General features: G+C 41.6%; 1 protein-coding gene across 6 annotated transcripts in view; it reads left to right on the top strand.

Moving 5' to 3' along the window:
- The window catches only part of ARHGEF26 (Rho guanine nucleotide exchange factor 26), a 181,122-nt gene that overhangs the window by 93,177 nt on the left and 59,976 nt on the right, over positions 1 to 27,969 (top strand). For 5 of the 6 annotated variants that reach the window (XM_027092789.1, XM_027092791.1, XM_027092787.1 and 2 more), the window contains 2 exons: positions 8,710 to 8,799; positions 15,666 to 15,820. In XM_027092789.1, coding sequence (XP_026948590.1) covers positions 8,710 to 8,799; positions 15,666 to 15,820 — 245 coding nt within the window. Of the gene's footprint in view, positions 1 to 8,709; positions 8,800 to 15,665; positions 15,821 to 17,228; positions 17,700 to 27,969 lie in introns of those variants that run through there. The other variant, XM_027092792.1, reaches the window with a different exon arrangement.

The following is a 27,969-nucleotide window of genomic DNA, read 5'->3' as shown; positions in this document are numbered from 1 at the left end:
CACTTTTTGTTTTAATCAACTTTAAATTGACTCTGTTTTACTTTTCCTTGCCAATAATAACTACAAAATCATGGGTTTTATGAGCTGGTTGTTTCTTTATATATATATATATATATATATATATGTATATATATTTTTATTGGAGTATAATTGCTTTACAGTGTTGTGTTAGTTTCTGCTGTACAATGAAGTGAATCAGCTATATATCCCCTCCCTCTTAGACCCCCCAGTCCCACCCATCTAGGTCATCACAGACCACTGAGCTGAGCTCCCTGTGCTATACAGCAGGTTCCTACTAGCTACCTATTTTACACACGGTACTGTATTTATGTCAAACCTAATCTCCCAATTCGTCCCACCTTCCTCTTCCTCCTCTGTGTCCACGCGTCCTTTCTCTACATCTGTGTTTCTATGCCTGCCCTGCAAATAGGTTCATCTGTACCAAATTCTAGATTCCACATACATGCATTAATATACGATGTTTGTTTTCCTCTTTCTGACTTACTTCACTCTGTATGACAGACTCTAGGTCCATCCACATCTCTACAAATGACCCAATTTCATTTCTTTTCATGGCTGAGTAATATTCCATTATATATATGTACCACATCTTCTTTATCCATTCTTCTGTTGATGGACATTTAGGTTGTTTCCATGTCTTGGCTTTTGTGAATAGTGCTGCTGTGAACATAGGGGTGCACGTACCTTTTTGAATTTGAGTTTTGTTCAGATATATGCCTAGGAGTGGGATTGCTGAATCATATAGCAACTCAAAATATTTTTAGTTTTTTGAGGAACCTCCATACTGTTCTCCATAGTGGCTGCACCAATTACATTCCCACCGACAGTGTAGGAGGGTTCCCTTTTCTCCACACCCTCTCCAGCATTTGTTATTTGTAGACTTTTGAATGATGGCCATTCTGACTGGTGTGAGGTGGTACCTCATTGTGGTTTTGATATGCATTTCTCTAATAATTAGAAATTTTGAGCATCTTTTCATGTGCCTATTGGTCATCTGTATGTCTTCTTTGGAGAAATGTCTATATAGGTCTTCTGCCCATTTTTGTTTTATATTAAAAATAAGTTGATCTGTGTCTTAGTCTGTTTTGGCTGCTAGAACAACATACCGTGGACTGCATGGCTTATACACAATAGAAATTTATTTCTCACAGTTCTAGAGGCTGGAAGTCCAAGATCAAGGTGCCAGCGTGGTTGGGTTGGGGCCCTCTTCTAGCCAGGTTGCAGACTTCTCCTTATAGCCTCACACGGCAGAAGGGAGCGAGGGAGCTCTCTGGGGCCTGTTGTAGAAAGCACTACTGTAAGTCCCCTACATAAGAACAAATTCAATTTGGAGAGCGCGCTTGTAAGTCCAATTTGTTTGTAAGTCCAACAAAGTTAACCTAGGTACCCAACTAACACAATACTGTACTGTAATAGGTTTATTATACTTTTCACACAAATAATACATAAAAAACAAATGAACACAAAAAATAAAACATTTTAAATCTTACAGTACAGTACCTTGAAAAGTACGGTAGTACAGTACAACAGCTGGCATACAGGGGCTGGCATCGAGTGAACAGGCAAGAAGAATTACTGACTGGAGGAGGGAGACAAGGTGGGACATGGCAGAGCTGAAGGATTGTCAGCAATAGGAGATGGAGGGCAAGCTGCAATTTCATTCACACCTGATGTTTTTGGCACAGGTTCTGGTTCCTATGTGGGACTAGATGCATGTTTGCATCTTTGAAAGTTCGAAACTTGAAGGTTTGTATGTAGGGGACTTACTGTAGTCCCATTTGTGAGGGCCGTATCCTCATGACTTCTAAGCACCTCCCAAAGTCCCCACTTGCTAATACCTAATACCATCTTCAGAGGTTAAGAATTCAACACATATTGTGGGGGGATATGAACATTCAAACCATAGCAGTCTGTCAACCACTTGAATGCATCTCTTGCTCCATCAGTGGTCTGCATATCCCACTTTGGGAAACACTAAGTGAAGAAATTTGGGCTGACAGGTATGAAATTACCTAAGGTCCTACTGCCCATGGGTCTCTCCTCCAGGACCCCAAATCCTATGGGGGAGTGGGGGGGAGGATCTTTAGGAGAAGCTATTGTACTTAGAGAAGTTCCAGCCTTGGCCATGAAAGAGATTGTGTCAGATTTTGTTTGGTTGTTACTGAGAAGTTGGAAAAGAATTCACACAGAAGAGAAAGGAGGAGGGTAATAGTAATTGAATTGAACGAGCCGTGATCCTTAATTTTTTTGAGACTTTTACATCCCAGTTACAGTAGACTGCTACATTCCTTTAGGTGTCTCTGGTTCACTTGATGTGACACTGGTTCTTTTAGGAAAGGCTGGCAAAAATGTCATGTAACTGCCTTACCTTGATACTTACTGTATGAAGGACCCTCTGTGAAGAAGTGCTGTTCCAGAGAATTGTTTTTTCAAAGGCAGCGTTTCTCTCTCTTGAGTAGGAGTCCTGAATGTCAGGATTATTCCTGCAATCTCCTAGTGTTGTAGGGAACTGAGGTTATCAATACAGCCAGCTTAGGGATTCGTCTTCTTTTTCATTTGTGCAGGTTACTGATGGGGTTTTATAGATTCTGGGAAAACAATGTCAGTATTTTTAACAAAAAAACTGTGTACATAGAGCATTTGTGGTTTAAAATCAAAATGCAGAATTTCAATAAGAATTGCTTCCCTTATCGGAAATGAAAGAAATTGGGAGTTCCCAGTATTTATTTTAGAGAGTGAAATTTTGTATGATGAGGCCCAAGTTTTCAGAACCGGACTCCACCTAAGGCCCTTGGGCAAGTCTCTCTAGATATTCATTCTTGGAAAAAATGAGTAATATCTTTTTTGGTAATTAAAATGCTAATGAAATTTATTTGCATAGTGTGAATAATACTTCAGTGAAATTGTTCCTGTATGTGGCTGACATGACGGTGACAACTTACTGAATTGGGGCTTTGGAAAGACTTACTGACTTAGTCAAACAACTCAAAAACAAGAAAGATGTTTCTATCAAGTGAAATGTGTATTTATTCCAGATTTTCGGCTCAGATGCTGGGGCGGAGCCGGGGGGAGGGAAATTTCCAGGGAATCTGATAGTTCAGCTGGTGCAGAGTCGTGTCTGGTGTCTAAGGAGTGGTGCTCAGGACATGGTTTCTTATGCCAATGAAATCGTCCCTGCTGCTCTCTTTTATTTACTCTCCCGTGGAAAGAGAATAACTGCTTTAACGTGCACCTCATAAAAATTCTACTTCTATTTGGAGATAATATTAAGTTATAAGCTTTTCTCATAGTAGCAGAAGAGCCAAGTTCTCTTGAATCTTTTCTTGTAACTTATTGCTTCAGCTATTTAAAAGAGGTAGATATCTATCTATTAACATGAAGAGATCTCTAAGCTGTGTCAAGTGAAGAACATTAAGTTGCAGAACAGAACAGATAGTGTAATGACATCTACGTAATCAAATGTGTTTATTTTGATGTGTTTAAATTGATGACATATGTATGTCATCAATTTATAGAAATAGTACCCAGAATCATACACATCAGACTTTCAACCGTGGTTACTGATGGTAAAGGGAGAGGAGAGCAGAAGGGAGGAATTAATAAGGTTTTTTTCCTTCACTCCAAGTACTGCTCTGAAAGAATGCATTTAAGGTTTACAAAGGTAACATTTTAAAAATAATGTACTAAATGTCCATTACAGAAAATTTGAAAAATTGAAATAAGAGAAAATAAAATGTAATCAGTAATCTTGTCAAAGATAGTGACTATTGCCATTTTATGGCGTGTCCTTCCAGTGGATGTAAATGTACACTTACACACGGATTCATGTGGTACCCATTTCATTTACTCTTCTAAATAGTGCTGCATGGACTATGGCCTTACATAAATGATTGTGCTCCTCTGATGATTTCTGTTGAAAAGTTTCCAGAAATGGGTTTATTGGGGGAAAAAAAGGTAGGTATGATTTAAAGACCCCCAAGTGCCTTCAGGAAAAGTTGTCCCTGTATCCATGACAACCAGAAGTATTTCTAAGTGTCTGTCTTACTGTGCACTCCCCAGCATCCAATATTCTTTTCATCTTTGTGAATTTGATAGATTGAAAATATTTTATTTTTGTTTTAATTTATATTTCTACATTAGAGAGATTGAGTTCTTTTTTTGCCACATAAATTTGGCCTAAAACAAAAAATTCAGCCAAATTTAATAAAGCTTTGACAGACGCTAAAGGAAGGCACGGCTTTAATATGCGGAGGCTGATTTTAATAAAAACACTATATCCAAATTAGCGCTTGTCCCTTCAAGATAGTCATTAATCAGAGTCCACTAATGATACCATTGCTTGCTATATTTTGAGGGAACTTTTTTGTTTTTAATACGCCTTTGGAGGTGGCGGCTGGTGGAGTCTATGTTTGGAAGTTTAGGAAATAAAGATTATAACTTTATTTTCCATTTTCCCTTTCATTTTAAAGTGGGACAACTAAAAAGGAATTGCCCCCACCCCCTTTTTTAAGTGGCTTATAAATGATCCCTGAAGGCAGTTTACACATTAACATCTGCTGAGCGTTCCTTTGTGTCTTAGGTCCTGGGCTGGGCACTGAACTAACAAATATGGAAATTTCACAATCTCTGCTCTCCAGTCTTTTTAGAGAGGTAATACCCAAGATGAGTCCTGAAAGACAAATAGGGGGGTATAAATCTAGATAAGAGGGAGTCAGTGGGACAGAGTGGGATGAAGAATGTTCAGGTAGAGGGAAACACACGTGCAAAAGTGCAAAGGGACGTGGAAGGGTGTGCGGCTCTGAGCAGAGATTTGGTAAGACTGAGGCCCAAGATAAGAGAAGCAGGAAGTTAGGGATCAAGTAAGTAGGTGCCAGATCATGGTCTTGCCGAGATTTAATTCTGAAAGCTTCGAGGAGCCTTTTAAGGATTTCAAGCTGACGAGTTGCATGATCAGATTTGAACTTAGGGGCTTCCCTGGTGGCGCAGTGGTTGAGAGTCCGCCTGCCGATGCAGGGGACACGGGTTCGTGCCCCGGTCCGGGAAGATCCCACATGCCGCGGAGCGGCTGGGCCCGTGAGCCATGGCCGCTGAGCCTGCGCGTCCAGAGCCTGTGCTCCGCAACGGGAGAGGCCACAACAGTGAGAGGCCCGTGTACCGCAAAAAAAAAAAAAAAAGATTTGAACTTAGAAAGATTGAAAATGTCTTTCTGGATGACACATAAGGGTAGGGCAGAAGTGATGGCAGAGAATTAGGAGGCCAGTAATCCAAAGGAGAGGGAGTTTGAGCCTGATTGCGGGGACGGGGCTGGTGGATGAGTGGACAGCAGGACGGCAACATGAATGAGGCTTTATGAACTGTTTGGATGTGGAGGACAAAGGAGCCGGAGGCATCTGAGAGGTGAGGACCCAGCTCTTTGGCTTGGGGAAGCGGATGATGCTGGGATTGATCACATAGAGAACACTGGGCCGGGGGAGGGGGTGATAAAGGTAGTGTTGAGGTTTGGTCATTCCATCCTGAGTTCGAGATGGCTCTGGGGGACCCGAGAGGAGATACCATCCAGGTAGTTGGCTGTAGAGTTTAGGGAACAGACCAAGTCTGGGAGCACAGATTTGGGAGCTATGAACATATATTCTTCAAGAGAAATCATAAAAATGCCCTGAGCAGAGGCTGCTTGATGGGATTTTGTTCTGTCTTCATCCTTTTAGGATAAATATATTATTTTAAAGTCACTTTTTTTTTTTTTTTAAGATTTTTTGGAGGTGGACCATTTTTAAAGCCTTTATTGAATTTGTTACAATATTGCTTCTGTTTTATGTTTTGCTTTTTTGCCACGAGGCATATGGGATCTTAGCTCCCTGACCTGGGATCAAACCCGCACCCCCTGCATTGGAAGGTGAAGTCCTAACCATTGGACCACCAGGGAAGTCCCCCTTATAGGATATTTTAATTACAGTTGCCCCAGCCCAGCCAGGATATTTTCTGCGCCTAGCTTTGATCGGCTGCAGCCGTCAGTCCCTGCATCAGTGAACTCCTCAAGACCATTCAGACCGAAAGATATGCTGGAACTGAAGATAGGTGTACCCTTTAAGCCTAGAATATCTGTTAAGTGACTGGAAACATCCAAGTGTCCATCAGTGGGGGACTGAATAAGTACACTGTGGAAAGCACATATGGTCGTAGCATATGTTGCATCCTATCACTCCTCTGCTGAAAGCCTGCTGGTGGCTTCTCTTTGCACTTAGAATACAATCCACACACCTGAAGAACTTGCATGCTTTGGCCCTGGGCTGGTCCTCTAGTTTCCTCTTGTGCCATTTTCCTGTGTCCGCACCGTTTACTTTCTCAGGCACACGGCACTTTCCCAGTGTCAGCCCTTTGCTCCTGGGGTTCACTCTGCCTGGACCAGCGCTCTCCATTGATTTGGGTGCTAACTCCCTTTTCTCCTTCAGCTGTCAGCCTAAATGACCTCTCAGGAGAGGTCCCTGGCTCCCTCCTCACCCTCCTTCTCCCCGAACCCCTGTTTTTTTCCCCCCCTTTAAGATTTCAGTCTGTAATTATTGTGTCTGCCCTTCTTTTATGAGGATGGGGATCGTGTATCTCTTAAATGTTGTAACCCTAGCATCTGACACATACCATGTACAAAATAAACTTTTTTTTTCAGTGAATGTTAAATTTATAAGGCGAAATATTGGCAAGTGAAAAAATTAAGTCACAGACAAGCATTGGATAATCCATTTACAAAAATTAGAATTTCTACACATTATATGTGTGTGTTTATATGTTCATATAAGCATAGGAAAAAAAGAAAGTGTATAACCCATCTTGTTTCCAGTTACCTCCATGGAGTAGGGTTAGGTCAGAGCCTTTTATGGCCTGTTTTGTCTACTTATGTATTATCTTTTCTTTTTTTTACGGTAAGCATATGTAACTTAATGGAGCAGTAATATTAAAGTAAATCTAATCAGAATTTCTAGCTTCGCTTTTAACAATCACATGTCTTTATGGCCAATGATCCTTGTTATGGACAAGTTTTATAGATTTTTCAGTTAATAAGAAATTGGAAATACAAAGTTTGTTTTGGTTTAGGCCAGTGAACTAATAATTATGTATTAGGTACAGTGTAAAGGAGAAACTCCTGTGTGTCTCCTCTGTGCTCAGTACTCTACCCACAGAGCACTTCATTTCTGACCCTTGTGGTCACCAAATGTGTGGCGTTTTCCCCCACACCAAGTACTTCTGCTGAACCAGCTGGGTGTCTTACTGTATTCAGTTCAGTCCTCACTCCACCTGGAGGTATAGCATCAGATCCCACAGGATAAGGGCTCAAGCCCGCAAGACTACACCCCCAACTTCATTTCAGTCACTAAATTTCAGTCACATTGTTACCTGTGCTTCTGACCCACTGGCTATAAATCAAGTTCCCATGACCCCGTCCTCAGGTTTGATTAATTTGCTAGAGGGGCTCACAGAACTCAGGAAAACAGTTTACTTACTAGATTAGTGGTTTATTACAAAGGCTATTCAGGGATAAGAATGAACAGCCAGATGAAGAGATAAGGTGAGGTCTAGAAGGATGCCACCCTCCCAGCACGCAGGAGTGTTCCTGTTTACCAGCCTGGAAGCTCTCCAACTCCGAAGTTCAGGGATTTTTATGGAGGCTTCACTATGTAGGCGTGAATTATTCAATCATTGTCCAATAGTGATCACATTATCTCCAGCCCCTTTCCCCTCCCTGGAAGTCTGCAGGGCTGAAAGTTCCAGCCTTCTCTTTAATCACTTGCTTGGTTCCCCTGGCAACCAGCCCCATCCTTAGGGGCTTACCAGAAGGCACCTCATTAACATAAACTCAGACGTGGTTGAAGGGGAGGCTTGTTACGAATAACAGATACCCATTTCACTTTTATGCCCTGGAGCTGTTTCAGGAACTGGTAGCAAAACTAAATTATAGCCAGAGATGCCCCTGTGGTTCTTACGTAGGAAATTACAAGGGTTTTAGGAGCTGTGTGCCAGAAACCATGGAAAAAGACAAAATATATATTTTGTTTATTATAAATCATGATATCACAGCTACTCATCAAAGGACTATGAGTTTGTTCTGGTTGTAGATAAATCAGTAGTTCTAATTAAACTGCATTTCCCTTAGCTTGACCATCCTTGAAGAATCATTGACCATTAGGTTCCAATGGAAGGCTTTCCTATTCCAGCATCCAGGTTACTGGTCACCTGCTTTGCATGTAGCATTCTGCTAAGAATTTGTCTTTGAAGTCAGTGGTCTGCCCTCAGCTGCTCTGATATGAAGTGGGGAGAGAGGTGCAGCTTGCTCTGAGGTTGGTGGTGTTCCCATGGGTGAAGGCAAGGAGGAGGGGCAGAGGAAAGGAGCAGACTGGAGCGGACTGGACCGTGTGAGGAATCTGCCGAGTGTATGTGGAGGGCATCGTGTGATAATGCACAGAGGATGTGTGTCCCTGAAAATTCTCAGGACGTTTTTTTTCCTCTGTCTTCACATCCTGAAGACACCACTTCCAACTGGGTACAAAGTCTTGACTGTGTGAAACTGTGAGTTCTTTAACTGTCTGGAATGAGTCTCTGGAGCTTCCACAGTGCTAATTGTTTCCTGTGAGATCTGCATTTGAAAGTGAGGTTTCTCTCGTTCACCTCTTAACCCTCCTTATTATCCTCTGTTTCCAGTTGGTTCGACTCTGCAATGAAGGAGCTCGGAAGATGGAAAGGACTGAAATGATGTACACAATTAACTCCCAGCTGGAGTTTAAAATTAAGGTATTCTCTCATACTTCTTCATAAATAGATTTGTTACTGCTCCTGCTTAAATCTTATGCGAATAAAGAGATAGTTGAGGGCAACAAAGTGGAGAGGAATTTGCTTTTCACAGCAGGGCCATAAATTGATTACAGAGAGGCTGGCAGGGGAAATAGCAGATGCTTTGCTTTGGACAATTCAGCTCTTGCTAATACCAGATAAAGTGACCTTTCTCTAGGCCACAGAGTTAGGTATTTTCTAACTGGCACTTTCTTCTTTCCCTAGGAAGACACCAAACTTGAGAAAAGGGTGGTTAAAAATAATAGAATTTTAGAATAGAAAGGAGATTTCTTTAGTATTCTCAAAGTATCCTGCAAAACAGTGGTATCCCACGAGCTGGACCAGGGTGTTCTCCTAAATCAAATAAGGACACTGCTTTCTCAGTTTGCACAAAAGGATTGCTAGTGAATTGTTCTTTTCAAATTTGTTTTTCTCCCATAATTCTTTTGTGCATATATGCTGCCTGCTACTGCGTGTCTCATACTGCTCAGGGGCAGATGACAGGATGGACAAAGAAGGAAATAACAATTAATGGCGAGGCTAGGCCATGGTCAGCTCCTTTTCTGGCTCACAGTTTAGTTCTTAATGGGTGTGAGTGTTCATGGTTGTGATTCTGTTTCGTTTTATGCCACTTGAATTTAATGAAGCAACTTAAAGCGGTCATATTTTTTCATAGTGAAAGCGTTCCTAATTTGTGCAGTGGGATTAGAGCAATCGTGGCATTATGCAGATAACTCTCTGCTGTGTCATATAGTTTGAGGGCCACTGATATAGTACAGCTACACCCTTTTATTTTATAAATGAGAGAAATACAACCCAGAGAATAATTAATTGTTAACAGGGTCATTCGGCTCGTGGTGGCAAAATCAGGACTAGGGTCCAGACGTCCTGACTTGCAGATCAGTGTAAACTCTTCCACTGTGACACCCTGACTATAAAGATTTAAATGCAGAAAGGTGACCCGTGATTCTTCTCAGAAAATGATGGGTACTTGCTAAAAACAGGGTGCGCGTGCACGCGCATGCACACTTTCGCTATTATACCCTCATATAGAAATTTACGGCAATTTCAAAACCCATTTTTTCCCCATCCTTCAAAAAGAATCCTGCCCTTCACTTTCATTTGTTTCTAAGTATTTTAGAAAATATATCTATACATCAAAAGGTTCTTTTTAATCCCCTCCTTTTTAAAGATGATAAATCTCTAACCATTTCCGTTTTAAAAGTTGATAAGCCCCTTCCCTAACCATTTTTCTTTTTCTTTCTTCACTGATAATCAGTTGTTTTAAGATACCTTTAAGCTCTGTTTCTCTAGAACCACAATTAATTTGTAACTGAAAAAATGCTTACCCCAAGGGTTCTTAAAAATAAGTGATTAACATCAACTGAGTGCAGGAGTTTTTGTTTTTTTGTTTTCTCTTGGTTCAATGTTAAGATTGCAAACTTAAAGGAAAGTATTCTAAGTTTAGATTTATAATGAAGGGCTTAATTCAGACCACTTAGAGATACTAATACAACCTTAGGACCTCATTTCTATAACACTTTATGGATAACAATGGACATTTTTATTCAGTTCATTTCAAAGATGCGAAGACAGATGTTCAAAGAAGTTAAGTGGTTTGTCTAAGCACGTGCATTCTTTCAACAAATTTCATGAGCACTTTTGTGGACTGAAGTGGGAAAACAAAAGCATGATCCCTGCCCTCAGGGAGCTTACCATCTAGTAGAAGACTACAGAAATACAAAGGAGTGAGCCAAGTCTACAGCTGTTATGGGAGATAGAAGAGTTTTGAGAACACCAGCAATGGAGAGGGCGTGGCCGGCCCTAAGAATGAGGGACAAAGGGGTGGGGAGCTTGTAGCAGCCAGGCAAGGCTTCATACTGGAGGTACGCTTGAGCTGATCTTGAAAGGAGAGAGAGAAGGGTCTTCCAAGAGTGAAGAGCAGGAGCAAATGCACAGGACATGGTTTCAGCTGCTGTAGCCCAGGAATTGCACACATTCAGTGGGGTCGAGGCAAGCAGGGCCGAACCAGAACTCATGGGAAGGGCCTTGTGCGCCAAAAGAAGGAGCAGAGCCGGATCATCTGGGAGCCACTGAAAAGTTCAAAGCGTGGAAGTGACACAGTCAGATGCGCATTTAGTAAAGATGACCTTAGCATCATAGTAAAAGCCTTTTAAACTTATTCCAAATCCAGAAGTCATTAAAAGGAAAATTGATCAATGTGAAAATTTAAAAAATTTCTCCATAGAGTGAAAATTAAAGGGTATTTAAAAAGTGAGAAGGGAAATAGGAACCTGGGGAAAAAATTTAGAACTCCCATATAGATAAAGCATTAATATTCCCAACATATAACCTCAAAGTGATAAGAAGAAGATAAGGAAAAAATCCATTAGAAAATTGCAAACTAGAAAACTGTCGTCAGAAGAGGAAATACAAATGACTGTTAAACATCTGAAAAGATGCTTTACTTCATTCAGAAGAAAATTGCTAATTGAAATTAAAATAATGTATTCTACCCCTTAGATTTATAAATAATTCAAAACATTTTATCAGTGAGTTATTGGGAAAGCCATGTTTATCTGTTGCTCGTGGGAAAGATTGTTATAACCCCAATGGTGGGCAATATGTCAATAACTATCAAAATTACAAATGCAAGTTACTATGACCCAGCAGTTTTACTTCTAAGAATTTATCCTATTGATATACTCATGAATGTGTAAAATTACACACACACACACACACACACACACACATATACAGACATACACACAAAGTTACTGATATGGCATTGTTTTAACTGCAAAAGATTAGAAACAACCTAAACATCTATCAATAGGGGACTGATTAAATAAATTATAGTATACCTAAATTATGTAAGACCACTCAACTTAAAAAAAAATGAAGAATTTTAGGAATCGATACGGTAAGCTTTCTGTCTTACATTATTAAGTGAAAAAAGTAAGGTGCAGAACAGAAGGAAAAAAGAGTATAAAAGTTGCTTCTGTGTAAGAAATCTCTGGAAAGTTATAGAAGAGCAGTAACAGTTACTACCTTGTAGGGGCTGTAATCAGTGGTTGGAAACTGAGTAGATGAGGTACGGTGTGGGAAGGAGGTTGTTCACTTAATAGGTTTTCATAGGACTTTTTTTTTTAACAACCCCCCCTTCCCACTCTACACACATACACCAGATTCAGTTTATTATTTTAAAAATGTATTACAGCAGCTATGTGGAGGGTAAGTTGGGAATGTAATAAAACCGGAGGCAGAAAACCAGTTTGGAGACTGAAAGCAGAGGCAGAGAGATAAGCGGGATGCCTGGAGGAGGGCTGTAGCGGTGGTACCGCAGGTGTCTAGTCTGGTCGACTGGATGGAGAGTCACACCATCACCTAGGTAGGGAATCCAAGAGGAGGAACGACCCTGAGGGAAAGGTAGCGGGTTCTGTGTTGGTTCTGTTTGGTTTATTGTCCTACCGTAGCCATTACTGCCATGAAAATATTTACTGAGTATTTACTATGTGCCATTTTCACATAGTCTCATTGAATTCTCACAGGAACCCCATGAAGTATCTAATTATTATTCCCATTTTATCGTTGAGGAATTTGAAGCTAGAAATAGTAGATTATTTGCTCAAAGTCATACACCAAGAAGTACTGAAGTCTGGATTCAGATCTGCGACTGACTGCAGCGTCCACATTCTTAACCATGGCAGCAAAATAATGCTAGTCTTTTTCTCATTTGAAGGGGATAGAAGCTTATATATATGTGTGTGTGTGTGTGTGTGTGTGTGTATTAGATATATGTATGTATGAATGTATGTATGTATGTTTACTTACATGTGTTTTTCATTTTTAAATTAGTAAGTTTCTGGCCGAGTATCATGTGCTGCACGTGGTAATGTGAGGGGTGAGGAGAGTCCACCGGATCGGCACAGGAAGCCAATATTAAGAGCGTGGACTCTGGAGCCAGCCTGCCTGAGTTCCAGTTGTAGCTCCACTACTTACTAGCTGTAGGACTTTGGGCATTACTTAACTTTCATTTCTTAGTTTTCTGAACCGTAAGGTAGGACTGATAATGGTACTTTCCCTCATGGAGTTGTTGTAAGGATTAACTTAATTAATGGGAGGGCAGAGTGGAGAGTGACTGCTCAGTGCATAGGGACTTTCTTTTTAGGGTAATGGAAGTGTTCTGGAATTAGATAGTGATGATCACTGCACAACACTGTGAATGTACTAAAAGCCGCTGAATTATATGTATACTTTAAAATGGCTAAATGATGCATTTTTGTCTCAATTTAGAAAAAACTTGTTCTTCCTTGTCTCACTGGCCCATAAAATTAGTTAAATTTTATGCTGAGGCTGGTTTTCTAGGATGCTAAGTAACACCAAAAAGAATGAAAATCTTTTCTCCAGGGGAATTATATCAGTACCTTTAAGGATGTGTTTTTGTTCATGAATTTTTCTTTCTTTTTTTGCGGTACGCGAGCCTCTCACTGTTGTGGCCTCTCCCGTTGCAGAGCACAGGCTCCGGACGCGCAGGTTCAGCGGCCATGGCTCACGGGCCCAGCCGCTCCACAGCATGTGGGATCTTCCCCACCGGGGCACGAACCCGTGTCCCCTGCATCGGCAGGCGGACTCTCAACCACTGCGCCACCAGGGAAGCCCTCGTTTCTTATTTTTGATTCACACCTGGATTCTAGTCTTAGACGAAGCTTCTAAACTGTGGGAATTCACTTAGGAGCAATTTGGGCTACTGTGATTCTTCTAAATATTTTGGTCATTTTTATAGCTTCTTCTTAAAAGAAAGCCATCTGAATGAGTTTAATCTTTCAACAATAAACTGAAACAAAAAACATTTATAGTATCAGATTTTTGTTTTTTAAAGAAGCATAGACATATTGCAAGCCACTGTCAATTTTAGATATACATTGGAAATTTATTTTTGCCCAGTGGAGTACAAGGTGTTCATAAAACTCAATCTGTTTTAAGAACAAGAGTTAACTGAAGCCTGCGTGCCCAGAGCCCCTGCTCTGCAACAAGAGAGGCCACCGCAGTGAGAGGTCCACGCACCACAATGAAGAGTAGCCCCTGCTCACAGCAACTAGAGAAAGCCTGTGCACAGCAACGAAGACTCAACACAGCCAAAAATAAAAAAAATTAAAAAAAAAAAAAAGACCAAGAGTTAAAAAAACTTTTTTCCCCATCCTCTAAACTAAGAACAGTCATAGGGTGCCATTACATAATACTGTCATTGGTTTATCCTATACACGCAATAACAAGATAGCAGTGCGTTCCCAGTAGTTGCAGCCCTGTGGCAGGACCTAACCTGACTCTGATTATCTGTGGTGACCTCTTGTGTGTGCTGGTGGGGTCCTCCTGAGTTATCTAAGCAACCTCTCTGACACCTTTTAAGTCTCAGCCATAGTCTGATTTGAGATTTGGAGGCTGAAAACTACATGAGCTCCTTGAAATAGCCAGTTTTGAAATTTTGAGATCAGCCATACTGTTTCATCTTACATGTTAAATCTTCAGGAAAACAGTATATAACTGATGAGCAACCTTCTTATAAACGTCCTTTATAAATTAAAAAAATATGAAATCCTTTCCTAGCGTTCTTATTTCCTCCCTAAGATCCTCAGTTTCCTTTGGCTATTTTAAATCATTATTCCCTGAAATGGGTGACATTTGTTTGCACCACACTTACTAGAGTTATCTTTTGTGCGTCCAAGAACTTTTGCTTATTTTTATGGATGTCGTTTTTTCAATCAGATTTTTGGCAGTAAGCATTTCTGCTAACTTAAAAAAAAGCTCTCATGGGTAAGGATCATTCTGAGGTTTTGAGAGTTTTCCAGTTGGAAACTGTAAACTGAATAAAGAAAAGACAAGTATGCAGTTCCTTGAATATAGCCTTTTCTATGAGAGTAAGATGGATTATTCTGAAAGAAGTTCATTTTCACAACCAGAAAATGGCGTGATGCTTTCAGGGATGAACTTCCATGAGGGAAACTACCATAAACTTAAGCAAAGGTTTTCTCCGGAATACAGCTACGTAGATAATCAATAGACAAAACATTCGTTTGCAGGGTTTTTTCTTTCCTTTTGAATAAAGTCTTTTTAGTTCATGAGTTGAATGCAGACTTTTTAATTTGTCTCTTTTTAACCGCAGCTATCAATGTTTTTTTCATATGTTTGGATTCTGATTTGTGATATTTAAAATAACTTCAGTTGATACCAATAGGTTTCCTTTTGAGGCTTTTCAGTTTTAAGTGACTCCTTATCAATCTTCTTTTTAGTTAAGAGTTAATGGAAGGGTAATAACTTTTGGTTGACCCAATAACATTTTCTGCTTGAGTTTTAGTTTTTATATAGGCAAGTTAATATTAATAGTTTATTTATTTATTTTGTTTTGTTTTTTGTGGTACGCGGGCCTCTCACTGTTGTGGCCTCTCCCGTTGCGGAGCACAGGCTCCAGACGCGCAGGTTCAGCGGCTGTGGCTCACGGGCCCAGCCGCTCCGCAGCATGTGGGATCTTCCCGGACCGGGGCACGAACCCGTGTCCCCTGCATCAGCAGGCGGACTCTCAACCACTGCGCCACCAGGGAAGCCCTAATAGTTTTTTATATTGGAAAATAAATTGTTCTTCCTGATTTTCTCTTGGAGAATGTGCTGTCCTTCTCTAACTGTATTTCACTATTACATACTTGTTATATACACTATTATATAAAATAGTGATGTATCATTTGTTTGAATGTAAGTTTTATACTTTACTTTCAATAATCCTAAAAGGACTTTACTTTGGCTTTGGGTACTGAGTGTTTCTCTTTTTGTAGCCTTTTCCTCTAGTCTCCTCTTCCCGCTGGTTGGTCAAAAGAGGTGAGTTGACAGCCTATGTGGAAGACACTGTGCTTTTCTCAAAAAGGACGTCCAAACAGCAAGTCTACTTCTTCCTCTTTAACGACGTGCTCATTATCACCAAGAAGAAGAGGTAAGCCTTCTTGTGGCGTTGCTCGCTGTACATCCAGTTTTGAAACTCTGTAATTCAGACACCTGTTGGAGGTGATCATCCTTTAAAAGCTTGAGATGTTAGGTGTATAGTTTCTACACATGGACTCATACAAGCCTCTGTGCTTCATCTTTTTAAAATTACCTCTACAGCGAAGACTTGAATTGTTACCAGCCTCATTATCCTAGCCAACTGCTGCTGGGCTTTTATAGCATGCAAACTTCTGCTCTAAACATTTGACAGGTTTATGTTATCGGATTCTCTTGACATCCCTGGGGAGGCAACCCTCTTAATATTTTTTTGTGTGTGTGTGTGTGTGGTACGTGGGCCTCTCACTGTAGTGGCCTCTCCCGTTGCGGAGCACAGGCTCCGGACGCGCAGGCTCAGCGGCCATGGCTCACGGGCCCAGCCGCTCCGCGGCATGTGGGATCTTCCCAGACCGGGACACAAACCCGTGTCCCCTGCATCGGCAGGTGGACTCTCAACCACTGCGCCACCAGGGAAGCCCCTCTTAATATTTTTGATCAGCATTTTTCACAGTTCTTCTGCTATAGGACCTTTGTATAAAACAGACAAAAGTTGCTCCGGTTGAGAACAAGCTGGGGTGTGACTCTAGCATTTCTTGTAACTTAATTTAAAATCCACTGCTCTTAAAGATTGTTAGAAAATCTTTAGAAAGATTAGATTTTTTTTTTTTTTTTTAGAAAAAAGTTTCCCCGTGACTGGGAAGATGTTAGCAATACTCCAATACTCCCTGCTTCAGGGAAGAAAGTCAATCCCTTGGTTGGCAGAGTGTTTATTCCTCTTACTTTAGACTTCTGGTTGTGGAGTCAGGTCCTGCTCCAGAAGGAATACTGTACAAGCCTTTTCTTTACAGCATTTGTTCTAACTGTTCCCACTCAAAACACACACACATGCACGTGCACATACACATACACATACACATACTCCCCTTAGCCCTTAGCTCTGCCTTTCTCTAGGGAACATTCTTTATTAAATGTACTCAGTATGTGTTGGATTATAAAATATTTTCCTGCTGTTTCTCCATACATAGTCCGTCTTTCCTAGAATATGAACTTAGAATGAAATTATAAATCTGTGGTTTGTTATTTCCACATACGAAGGCAATGAAGGTAGGCTGAATTGCTGGCATATGATAGGAATAGTAGTAGTTAGTTCACGGGGTACAGTTTAGACAAAGTAAAGAGAATCATGGAAACAGGCTTCTGTGAATATATAAAATTAATGCCCAAATTTATCATGAAATGTTTATTCAAATTCTACTTCTGAGTTGCTGACATTTTAGCTTGAAAGTTCAAACTAAATTGAAACAGAGGTTGAGCTTTTCTTTCTGCTCCTTCTAATCAGACTGTATTATGAATTATTTCAGCTGCTCGGCTGTCGAGGTGACATGAAAACTTTGTATGGTCTGCCCTGAAGAGCCATAATGTGACGATGATGAATGCATAAAGACGCTGATGATTATTTTTCATACTTAGGAAAATAGTGTTCCCATAACTTCAGGAAGAGATTATTTCTCTTACCTGGGACAGTTTACATAGTTCTAGTAGCTAAGTAAATTTTATAAATACAGATTGCAGAGGAATTATAATTTTTGTATTTTTGTGTTTTGTTGGTTTCCTATGAGATAGCATGTTTCTTTGGCTTTCTTTGCGATGTTTTGTTTTTAGAGGAGGGTGATTATATATGACTCTTCAAATGCCAGAACTCTTGACTTTTAACATCTTCCAGCTGTTGAAATATTTGTTCTGTCTCAATGGACCAAAAGCTTTCACTGAATTTTTTATTTTTAATGATAAAATATACATTGACAGTACCAAGCCAATTTTTTTTTTTTTTTTTTTTTTGTGGTACGCGAGCCTCTCACTGTTGCGGCCTCTCCCGTTGCGGAGCACAGGCTCTGGACGCGCAGGCTCAGCGGCCATGGCTCACGGGTCCAGCTGCTCTGCGGCATGTGGGATCTTCCTGGATCGGGGCATGAACCCGTGTCCCCTGTACCGGCAGGCAGACTCTCAACCACTGCACCACCAGGGAAGCCCCCAAGCCAATTTTAAATGTAAATGTAGTTTTGCTATGGTGATGAAAACATTAAGGGTATTAAACCAGTATGTCACAACTTTTATTCTTTTTTTTTTTAAAAAAAAGAAACAAGGTTTTTTAAAAAATTATTTATTTATTTGGTCGCACTGGGTCTTAGTTGCTGCACACAGGATCTTCATTGTGGCATGTGGGATCTTTAGTTATGGTATGTGGGATCTTTAGTTACGGCATGGAACTCTTAGTTGTGGCATGTGGGATCTAGTTCCCTGACCAGGGATCAAACCCAGGCCCCCTGCACTGGGAGCGCGGAGTCTTAGCCACTGGACTACCAGGGAAGTCCCGCAACCTTTATTCTTGAACTTGCCTAGAACCCAATAAATACAGACTTTTGAAAGTTAGAATTAAGATATATGCTATTCTACTTAGCAGTGTACTTTGCCCTCCACAGGAGATTTTGCCATTATATTTAATGTTGCACTGTGAGCTATCCCATATTTGTTTCCTTAGATATATTTGCACTTCTGTGTTAATAAAAGAAAGAAATACAGCTTCAATGGAGAGAGCAACCCTGAGCACCTAACTGCCTTTACCAAAACAGGGGTTTTCTTGCCTTTACCAATTAGCTCATCATATTTCTGGTGCTCTTGACTCCGAGAATAGCATTGGAGGTTCAAGTTGTTTATGACCTGAATATTTGGTGAGGGTGACAAGCAGACCACAGTCTTGATAAACAGACTGGGTTAAAAATGTACAGTATGTACAGCCGTATTTCTGTTATAGCTTCAAGGAGGCAGCTACAAATGCTTTGCATGCCAGAGACAGCCATGAAGGGGGTACAGCAGCTTCGAACAAGGCAATCGCTTGGGCTTGGCTACGAGGTACAGATGAAAGACAACTACGTATGCCAGCTCTGTAGGACTGATGTAACCGCCCACTGCCTAAGTCTAATTCTAGGATTCAGTCAAGGAGCTTAGCTGCTGGGACTCCAGTGGTTTTCAGCTTCAGGGAGGCTCCCTGGCTACTGGGAGGGACCGCTTGGGAGGACAGTTACTCTTCCTCCTGTCTGGCAGATGGTTTATGCTGAGATGGTTTATTCTGGCGGATGGGATGAGTGGCTACCTCAGCTCTGCAGTGTGTGTGTGTATCACTGCTAGTGCTTGCAGAGTGGCTAGTGACCATGCCCCTGTCTTCTAGGACAGAAATTTTCACTCTTTTTAAATTTTATCTTATTTTATTATTTTTTTATTTTTTATTTTTTTTTGCGGTACGCAGCCCTCTCACTGTTGTGGCCTCTCTCGTTGTGGAGCACAGGTTCCGGATGCGCAGGCTCAGCGGCCATGGCTCATGGGCCCAGCTGCTCCGTGGCATGTGGGATCTTCCCGGACCGGGGCACGAACCCGTGTCCTCTGCATCGGCAGGTGGACTCTCAACCACTGCGCCACCAGGGAAGCCCTTCACTCTTTTTTAGACTATCAAAAAGAAGTTTAAAGTTGCCATTAGCTCTGGACAGCTTGTGAGTCACCGTATTGATAGTCTGTTCTGTCAGATTTCAGAAGGATATGTGATCGGTTTGACTACTTTGGATGAGAAAGTGAATTCTTGGTACTTGAAGCTTTGACTGCACATTGTCTGGTTACTTCCAGAGCAGAGTTCTCAACTCGGCACTATTGAAGCCCTACAGTTCGTTGTTGTAGGGGCTCCCTATGCTGTGTAGGATGTTTTCACAGCATCCCTGCCCTCTACCTACTGTTTGCTAGTGGCGCCTCCCTCCCAGTTGTGACAACCAAAAATGTCTCCAGACATCATCATATGTGCCCCAGTTGAGAACCACTATACTAGAATGATGGCAAACCGTTAACCAGCTTTGCCTTCAGAGGGAGGAAGGTGTGCCAATCTGTCAGACCTGTCACAGCAGTAGCAGTAACACTGTAATAAAAAAGGAATAGATTGCCATGTTGTACTCATAGATTAATGAATAATAACGTTATAAAATCCAAGTTTTGCCCAGCGATAACTTATAATTAGTTATCCATTACAGCTCACAGACTACACCCCGATGTACAACCTTCTGGATTAAGTACCATTGTCCCCGGTTTTGAAACCTGAAAACTGAATTCAAGACCTAAATAGGTTCAAACTCCCCAAACGCTTACTTTGCAAGGTAGTTAACTGTCTTCTTGTCTCATTCAGTGCCTTGTATCTGGCTTAGGTCTTCCTTTTCAATTTCTTCTGAAGCTAAAAACAGTCTTCCTCCCTGTAATAGTTTCTACAGCTGCTGTAGCAAAGTACCATAAACTGGATGGCTTAAAACAATAGGCATTTATTCTCTCATAGTTCTGCAGGCAGAATTCTGAAATCAAGAAACTGGCAGGGCCATGCCCCTCCGAAGGTGGTGCTTATGGCAGCGTAACTCCAGTCTCTGCCTCTGTCTTCATCTGGCCTTCTTGCCTCCTGTGTCTCTGTGTGTCTTAAAATCGCCCTCTCCTTATAAAGACACCAGTTATTGGATTTAGGGCCCACTCTAATTCAGAATGGTCTCATCTTAACAGATTCCATCTGCAAAGACCTTATTTCCAAATAAGGTCACATGGGACAGCACCAGAGGTTAGGGCTTCAGCATATTTTTTGGAGGACACAGTTCAACCTCCTGTACTCCTCCGCACATCACCACTGCCTCACTTAAACACAGAATGAAGAAATGTGCTGTAATGTCTTAGCTAGTTCTAGAACACACATTTTTTTTTTTTAACATTGATGCCATTTTTCATAGATTTCTGAATGTCCTCATGGTCATGTGATGTGAACAGCTGTATTTGGAGTTTTCTCAGGTTACATTCATGTCCCAGTCTCCTTCCAACCTGTTCCTTCTCCAGGGTCTGTTCCCTGCTTAGTAAAGGGCACTTCCATCCACCCAGTTGCTCCACAGTAAATCTGAAAGCCCACTTCGTCCTTTTCCTCACCGTGTTCCCCGTCCGTTGAATCCCCAGTCTTCTACTCATGATGAAACAGCTTCTTTACTCACACATTGCAATGCCCTTGTACCACCTCCTTGAGCTCGCCCAGAAGACACACCTAGCTGGATTCATGCCACCATCCCTCCATCCATTTACATTCCATAGCCGGAGTATGCTTTTTAAAAGACTCAGTTTGTCCTTTGCAAACAGCCCTTCCATGGTCGCACCTTGCACTCACTGAGGCATTCTAGCCCCCAGGACCTGGCACGTGCTTCTTTCTCTGCCTGGAATACCCTCTCTACCTCATAACCCTGTTCCACCCCGAATCTTTTCTAGGCAAAGTGCTTTTCATTCTTTAGGTCTTAGATTAATTGCCACACATCCACTGGGAGCTCTTATCCATTCCTCTAGAGTGGGTTGATTTCCGCTGCTCTGTGTTCCCATAGAACCCTGCACTTTCTCTGTCATAATATTTGTGTTACTATGTGTTCACGTCTGTCGTGTTGACCTTTGCATCCTCAGTGCAGAGACTGCGCCTGGCCCGTAATGACCATTTAATAAATATTTGTCAAACGTGAACCAATCCATCTAGATGGTTAAATATACACAATTTGAGTGGCTGCATTACTCAGTGGGCAGGCTCCCCCCATTCCACACGCAAGTTAAAATTTCTTTGAATTCTCTCTTATTTTTAAAAGACATGTGATTTTTGTATTCTCCATTATAGATTCATTTTCAATTAATTTTGGTAAAAGCAAGTCTGGCACTCTATCATGTGGCTTCTCACATCTTCTGGAGTTTTATCTATAAACTTATCCATAAATGACAGGTAACCTCAATCTGAAAAACACTTAGGATTGTATTTGCAAAACTGTGCTCTATAGAGGAAGTTATTTATTTTTTTTAGCTTGCTTTTATTTTGTACTATTGTGTCAACTAATGTTTTGAGCTACCCATACAAAAGGGTTTAAGAGATAAAAATGTTGAATTATCACACACACACATACATAAGAAGTCAAGTGAGTTTGGAAAACCCTACATACTCCATCCCCCTTTGGAAGATTCACTATTGGATCATTTAGGAAGGCTTTTGGCTACAAGTGACAGAATTCCCAAATAGCAGTGGCTCAAGTGATTAAGACATTTACCTCTCTCACCAAACATGAAGACCGAGGGTGGACAGTCCAGGTCCAGTGGTCACCAGTAACCCAGCCCCTTCCCATTCTTCAGCTGCACTGTGCTCTGTTCACTTTTTGCCCCTGTGCACGTAGCTTCATGGTTGCAGGTGGCTCCTGCAGGTCCAGGCATCATCATTTCATTCAAAGACATAGGAGGGAGACAAGGGTGAAGAATAGAGCCTGGCCAAAGGGACTCTTTTTCTCAAGTGGCTTCTCTTTTTATCAGCAGAGGAAAACCTTTCTCAGACAGTCTTCAGAAGACTTCTTTTTTTAAAAAAAATTATTTATTTATTTTTGGCTGAGTTGGGTCTTCCTTGCTGTGCATGGGCTTTTCTCTAGTTGCGGCAAACAGGGGCTACTCTTCATGGTGGTGTGCGGCTTCTCCTTGCGGTTGTTTTTTTTCTTGTGGAGCATGGGCTTTAGGTGCGCAGGCTTCAGTAGTTGTGGCACGCAGGCTCTAGAGCGGAGGCTCAGTAGTTGTGGCTTGCGGGCTCAGTAGTTGTGACTTGTGGGGTTCCGTAGTTGTGGCTCGCGGGCTCAGTAGTTGTGGCACATAGGCTCAGTAGCTGTGGCTTGCAGACTTCAGTAGTTGTGGCTCATGGGCTCAGTTGTGGCACACGGGCTTCAGTAGTTGTGGCACACAGGCTCAGTGGTTGTGGTGCATGGGCTTGGTAGTTGTGGCTTGTGGGCTCTAGGCCCACAGGCTTCAGTAGTTGTGGCACACGGGCTCAGTAGTTGAGGCGCATGGGCTTTGTTGCTCCGTGGCATGTGGGATCTTCCTGGACCAGGGCTTGAACCCGTGTCCCCTGCATTGGCAGGTGGATTCTTAACCACTGCACCACCAGGGAAGCCCAGAAGACTTCTTGTATCTCACGTGTCAGTCTTGGTTCACAAAACTTGTCCTTATAAAGGAGGCTGGGAAAGCAGCATATGGCAGGGGAATCAGACAGCCAGGGTTGTTTTAGATTAGCTGTGAAGCAGGGGAGGAGGCAGTGGTTTGATAGTAGGTAGTTCCAGCCACAGCTAGGAAACCCTCTTTTCCACAGAATACCAATTAACATGGGTAGTTTGGAATACAGGAGGAGTTTTTATTTTGGCCACTCTGTGTGGCTTGTGAAATCTTAGTTCCCCAACCAGGATTCCACCCCCTGCAGTGGAAGCACGGAGTCCTAACCACTGGACCGCCAGAGAAGTCCCAAGAACTCTTTAAAAGAACTAATACATTGCCTTTGAGATAAATGGGGTTGGGGGTTGGGTTCAAAAAAAGCCAGAAGTGGCTGGAGATTTAGAACCCACTTCCCCTTGACTGGTATTAGTCCTCCCGCTGTGGTTCATGTGAGTATCTCGTTGGTAGTGCGTTTTTTTTTCTCCAGTCAGCCCTGCTATGCCCTTAGAGCTGCAGATAGATTGGCCTGGTCTGGGTGTTAGGCACAGTACCAAAAGAATGCAGAAATCTAGTCTAGTCTTGTTATCCATACCAGTAAATGTAATCGTGTCCTGATTTGTTTCTTTCATTCTTCTCCTGGATTCTGTACCCACAAATAATCTAGCCGTGATGTTTTTGGGTATCCCTATAGTTAGATGAGTAGTAATAGTAATAATGATGATAAGCGCCTATATTATTGCACGTTATGGTGTGCCATTCATTGTGCTCAGAGTGTATATGCAATATACCATTGAGTTATCACCGCAACCTAGTATTATTTCCATTTTACAGATGAGGACACTGAGGCAGAGAGAGATAAAGTCTCTTTTCAAGGTCTCTCATCAAAGCCAGGGTTCTAATCTGAGTGTTTGACTCTAAAACCTTCTCTCTTAACCATTTATGTTCGTTACTTCTCAATTTCATTTTTCTAGAATATTTTCACCTTTCCGCTATCCTATAATGTTATTGGGAAAAATAGCCTAGAAACTTGCACCTTTTCTGTTTGCTTTGATAAACAACTTCTTCAAAGCAAGATTTTTTTAAGTGAATATTTTTATAGTTTTACTGGTCATGGGAGAAAGTTAGAAGTGGTACCAAACTGCTGTTGTGAGCTTTTCTCTACCTTTAGCTAATCTAGTGTCAGAGTGTGGGGAAGAGCATTTCCTTTTCATAACATTTCCTTCCCGCAGATATTTAAGAAAGGAGCTTTCCACTTCCTGATTCCTAGTTCCATAAATATTGTGTGTATTGACATAACTTGAACCCTGTGACACATTACAAATCCTCGGATTTTAAAAGAAAGATTTTCTGTAATAGAATTCTACCTGATCATTATCAGGAGTGCAGGGATTTAAGTTAGAACTTGCATTTCCCTAAGTAGTTTGACTGCCCAGTAGCTTAAAGCGGTGCAGACTCCCTGGAAAGGGTCATGGCCTGATTTGGCCCCGTTTTGAGTTTTTCCATTTTGACAGCTTTCCCATTATAGAAAGCTGAGGCCACCTGACATTGTCCCTCTGTCTCTGCAGAATAAACTCCTTCCTTGGAAAATTAACTTTGAGTATCTTGGATAAAGAAAAGGCAGTAGGACTCTGACTCAAAGCACTTTTATTCCTGGAACGTAAAACTTGGTTGTTTCTGACCACTTGGGTCAGGTCCTAAGATCAAGATGGAGAGATGAGGTGGGAGAGAAACGAGAGCCCCCTTTCCTCTTCCTGCTGCTCTTTTACTCTCACCACCTCACCTACCCTTGATCCCCTGACATCGCGAGTAGTAAGAGTATTGTCTCCTCTGTGTCTGTAAGAAGAATTGATGTTGCCATTCAGTGTCAAAAGCTTCACCAACTGAGAAGCACAGTATCAATGTCTGGGGTCAGACAGAACTGCGCTCAGAATCCTGGCCGTGTGACCTTGGGCAAGTTGCCTTTAATCCCTCAGTCTCAGTGTTCTCATCTGTAAAATGGGGATAACAATGTCATCATCTTCCTGGAATGTCTATGAGAATTAAGTGAGATAGTGCACACAAAGCTCTTAACACAGTGAATTGTCCCTGCTGAGGGACGGATACCTGCTGCATATCATCATTATTCCTAGTATTGTGTATCTCCCCAGAGTTTTGGCGCAAATCAGATTATTGCTCTTCTGCTTCTAGAATATTTTCTTGTTTTAAAAAAATGGTTTGAAACCTTAAGCCACTGCTACACAGCTGAAGGTTTGGTGCACTCCCAGGACAAACCTGGATTATGGCCTCTGAACTATGGCCTTAGGAATAATTACATTTAATGCCATGCCTCTCCCTTCCCATCCCCCATCAAGAACCCACGTCAGATGGCAAGTGAGTGAGAGATAACCATTGATCGACTCTTAATCTTTTATAAATTGTTATGAGTCATGTGTATATGTTTGTAGTAGTGATTTTCTTGTAACATCCCTCATACCCGATTAGGAGACACTATAACTTTGTGGCTGACAAAAGTGAATTCAGTATATTTTTCCCTTTATTCAAGGAGGTCAGTGGAGATAAACCTGGATTGCAGTGTGGGGATTACTCCCGTAATTTGGAGTCACCAGCTTCAGAAGCTGCCTACTTTTTCTTCAGAGCTTGCTTAATTCTGGTTATGCCAGAGAAGAAGCTTCAGTAACGTCAGACAGCCTCTTGGACCTGCCCATCTCCTCTTTGTCAAGGACCATGGGTTCAGGATGTCCTGTGGCAGCCAGGGAGGTTCCAGGTTGGAGAATCTGGAGATCCGTGGTGCCAGGAATGGGGGCTTTCTGGTCCTGTTGTGGATTATTGGCCATCATTCTTGGTGTCAGTGAATCACAACAGATCCTTATTTTACCAACAAATGTGACCCTTTTCTCCACTATTCGTTATTTTTTCAACAATGAAATAGGAAGCATATGGCATGTTTTTTTTTGTTTTTTTTCCTTTTTGGAAGTCTAGTCTTTAGTCTTTTAAAAGTCTTTTAAAAGCTGGCTATGCTGTAAAGTGGTCCTGAACAATGTATTGATACACCTGAAACTTACATAATAGGAAAAAAATCATTAAGAAAATGAATTGACAAACCACAGACTGGGATAAAATATTTTCAGATCATACTTGATAAAGGAGTTATATCCAGATTACATAAAGAATTCTTAAAACTCAAAAGTAAACCAACTCAAAAATTTTTTAAATTAATTAATTAATTTATCTATTTATTTATTTTTGGCTGTGTTGGGTCTTCGTTTCTGTGCGAGGGCTTTCTCTAGTTGCGGTGAGCGGGGGCCACTCTTCATCGCAGTGCGCCGGCCTCTCACTGTCGCGGCCTCTCTTGTTGCGGAGCACAGGCTCCAGACACGCAGGCTCAGTAGTTGTGGCTCACAGGCCCAGTTGCTCTGCTGCATGTGGGATCTTCCCGGACCGGGGCTCGAGCCCGTGTCCCCTGCATTGGCAGGCAGATTCTCAACCACTGCGCCACCAGGGAAGCCCCCAACTCAATTTTTAGGTAAGCAAAAATTTCAATAGACATTTCAGCAAAGATCTCCAGATGGTTTTGTATATGAAAAGGTGCTGAGCGTCACTAGTCATTAGGGAAATTCAGGTTAAAAGCAAAATTAGGTACCACTTCACAGCCACTAGGATGACTTTATAATAAAGACAAAGATAGTGTTGGTGAGGGTATGGAGGAACTGGAGCCCTAATCCGCTGCTGGTGAGAATGTATTCAAAATGATACAGCCATTGGAAAGTGGTCTTGCAGTTTCTTAAAAAGTTAAGCAGTTTACCGTATGACCCAGCAATTCCATGCAGTGTTCCATCCTAAGAGAAATGAAAACTGTTCACAAAGACTTGTAGGTTAATGTTCATAACATGTGTGTGGCATGTTTCTTAGTCTTCAGAATTATTTTGAGGAGCTGAGCAAATAAGTCTGTTTGAAATCAGGTTTTGGGTAAATATCATGCCTTGTTTTGCTGGTTGGAGCCCCTGCCAAATTATGAATTTCTTGACACAGGTATTTAGCTCTAATTATGCTTAGTCCGCTCACTCATTTGCAAAGCACCTATAATTCTCAGGCTTTTAACAAAATGCCAGGCAATTTAAAGGCATGATGTTCTGCAGGAAGATTTGAAATAGTAGCTAATAACATTTACTGACGGTAAGCCAGGCATGACTGTAAAAGCTCTACACGCAAAAAGATGATAGGGGCTTCCCTGGTGGCGCAGTGGTTGAGAGTCCGCCTGCCGATGCAGGGGACACGGGTTCGTGCCCCGGTCCGGGAAGATCCCACGTGCCGCAGAGCGGCTGGGCCCATGAGCCGTGGCCGCTGAGCCTGTGCGTCCGGAGCCTGTGCTCCGCAATGGGAGAGGCCACAACAGTGAGAGGCCCACGTACCACCAAAAAAAAAAAAAAAAAAAAGATAATAAATGTATTATCTCATTTAATTCTCCCAGCAATCCTAAGAGATGGGTATTGTTATTCCCAGTTTACATATGAGAAAACACAGACAGGATCAGTAACTTGCTCAGGATCACAAAGCGAGTGAGTGATGGAATTGGGATTCTTACCAGACATTCTCAATGAAGTCTGTACTCTTAACTGTTATACTGTACTTTATTACTTTAAAATTGTATATTCTTCTACTAAAAATGTGTTTAATTCTAAAACCAAGATTTAAAATTGAAATCAACTTCAGTCATGTGAAAAAAGTGTTTTAACCTCTTAACTCAAAGTAAATTTCAGCATAATCCAATCTCCTCCATCCTAGAAATGTTTAACTAGGGTATTCTTATTCCAGTTAAGCACAAGATCAAGCGTGGGGATTTAGCAGTCATGTTTTCAGAAGGGGAAGAGAAACGAGTTGAAATCTGCAGAGGAAGGATTCTTGTACGTGTCTTGAAGGGAAATGGGAAGAATCTCTTTGATTTTATAAAACCCCACAGACTTTTGTGAATCTGCACATGGGGAAAATGGCAGAGTCGTTGTAAATCCCTGAGAGAAAAGCAGGAGGGTCTAGGAGAGGATCTTAGAGAATGGC

Source organism: Aethalodelphis obliquidens, unplaced genomic scaffold (assembly GCF_003676395.1).
Source record: "Aethalodelphis obliquidens isolate GAN/ISIS:26980383/991018 unplaced genomic scaffold, ASM367639v1 scaffold81, whole genome shotgun sequence".
In the NCBI taxonomy this organism is placed as follows: domain Eukaryota; kingdom Metazoa; phylum Chordata; class Mammalia; order Artiodactyla; family Delphinidae; genus Aethalodelphis; species Aethalodelphis obliquidens.
The sequence above is the reverse complement of the archived record's forward strand: the minus strand, read 5'-3'. Positions and strand labels throughout refer to the sequence as shown.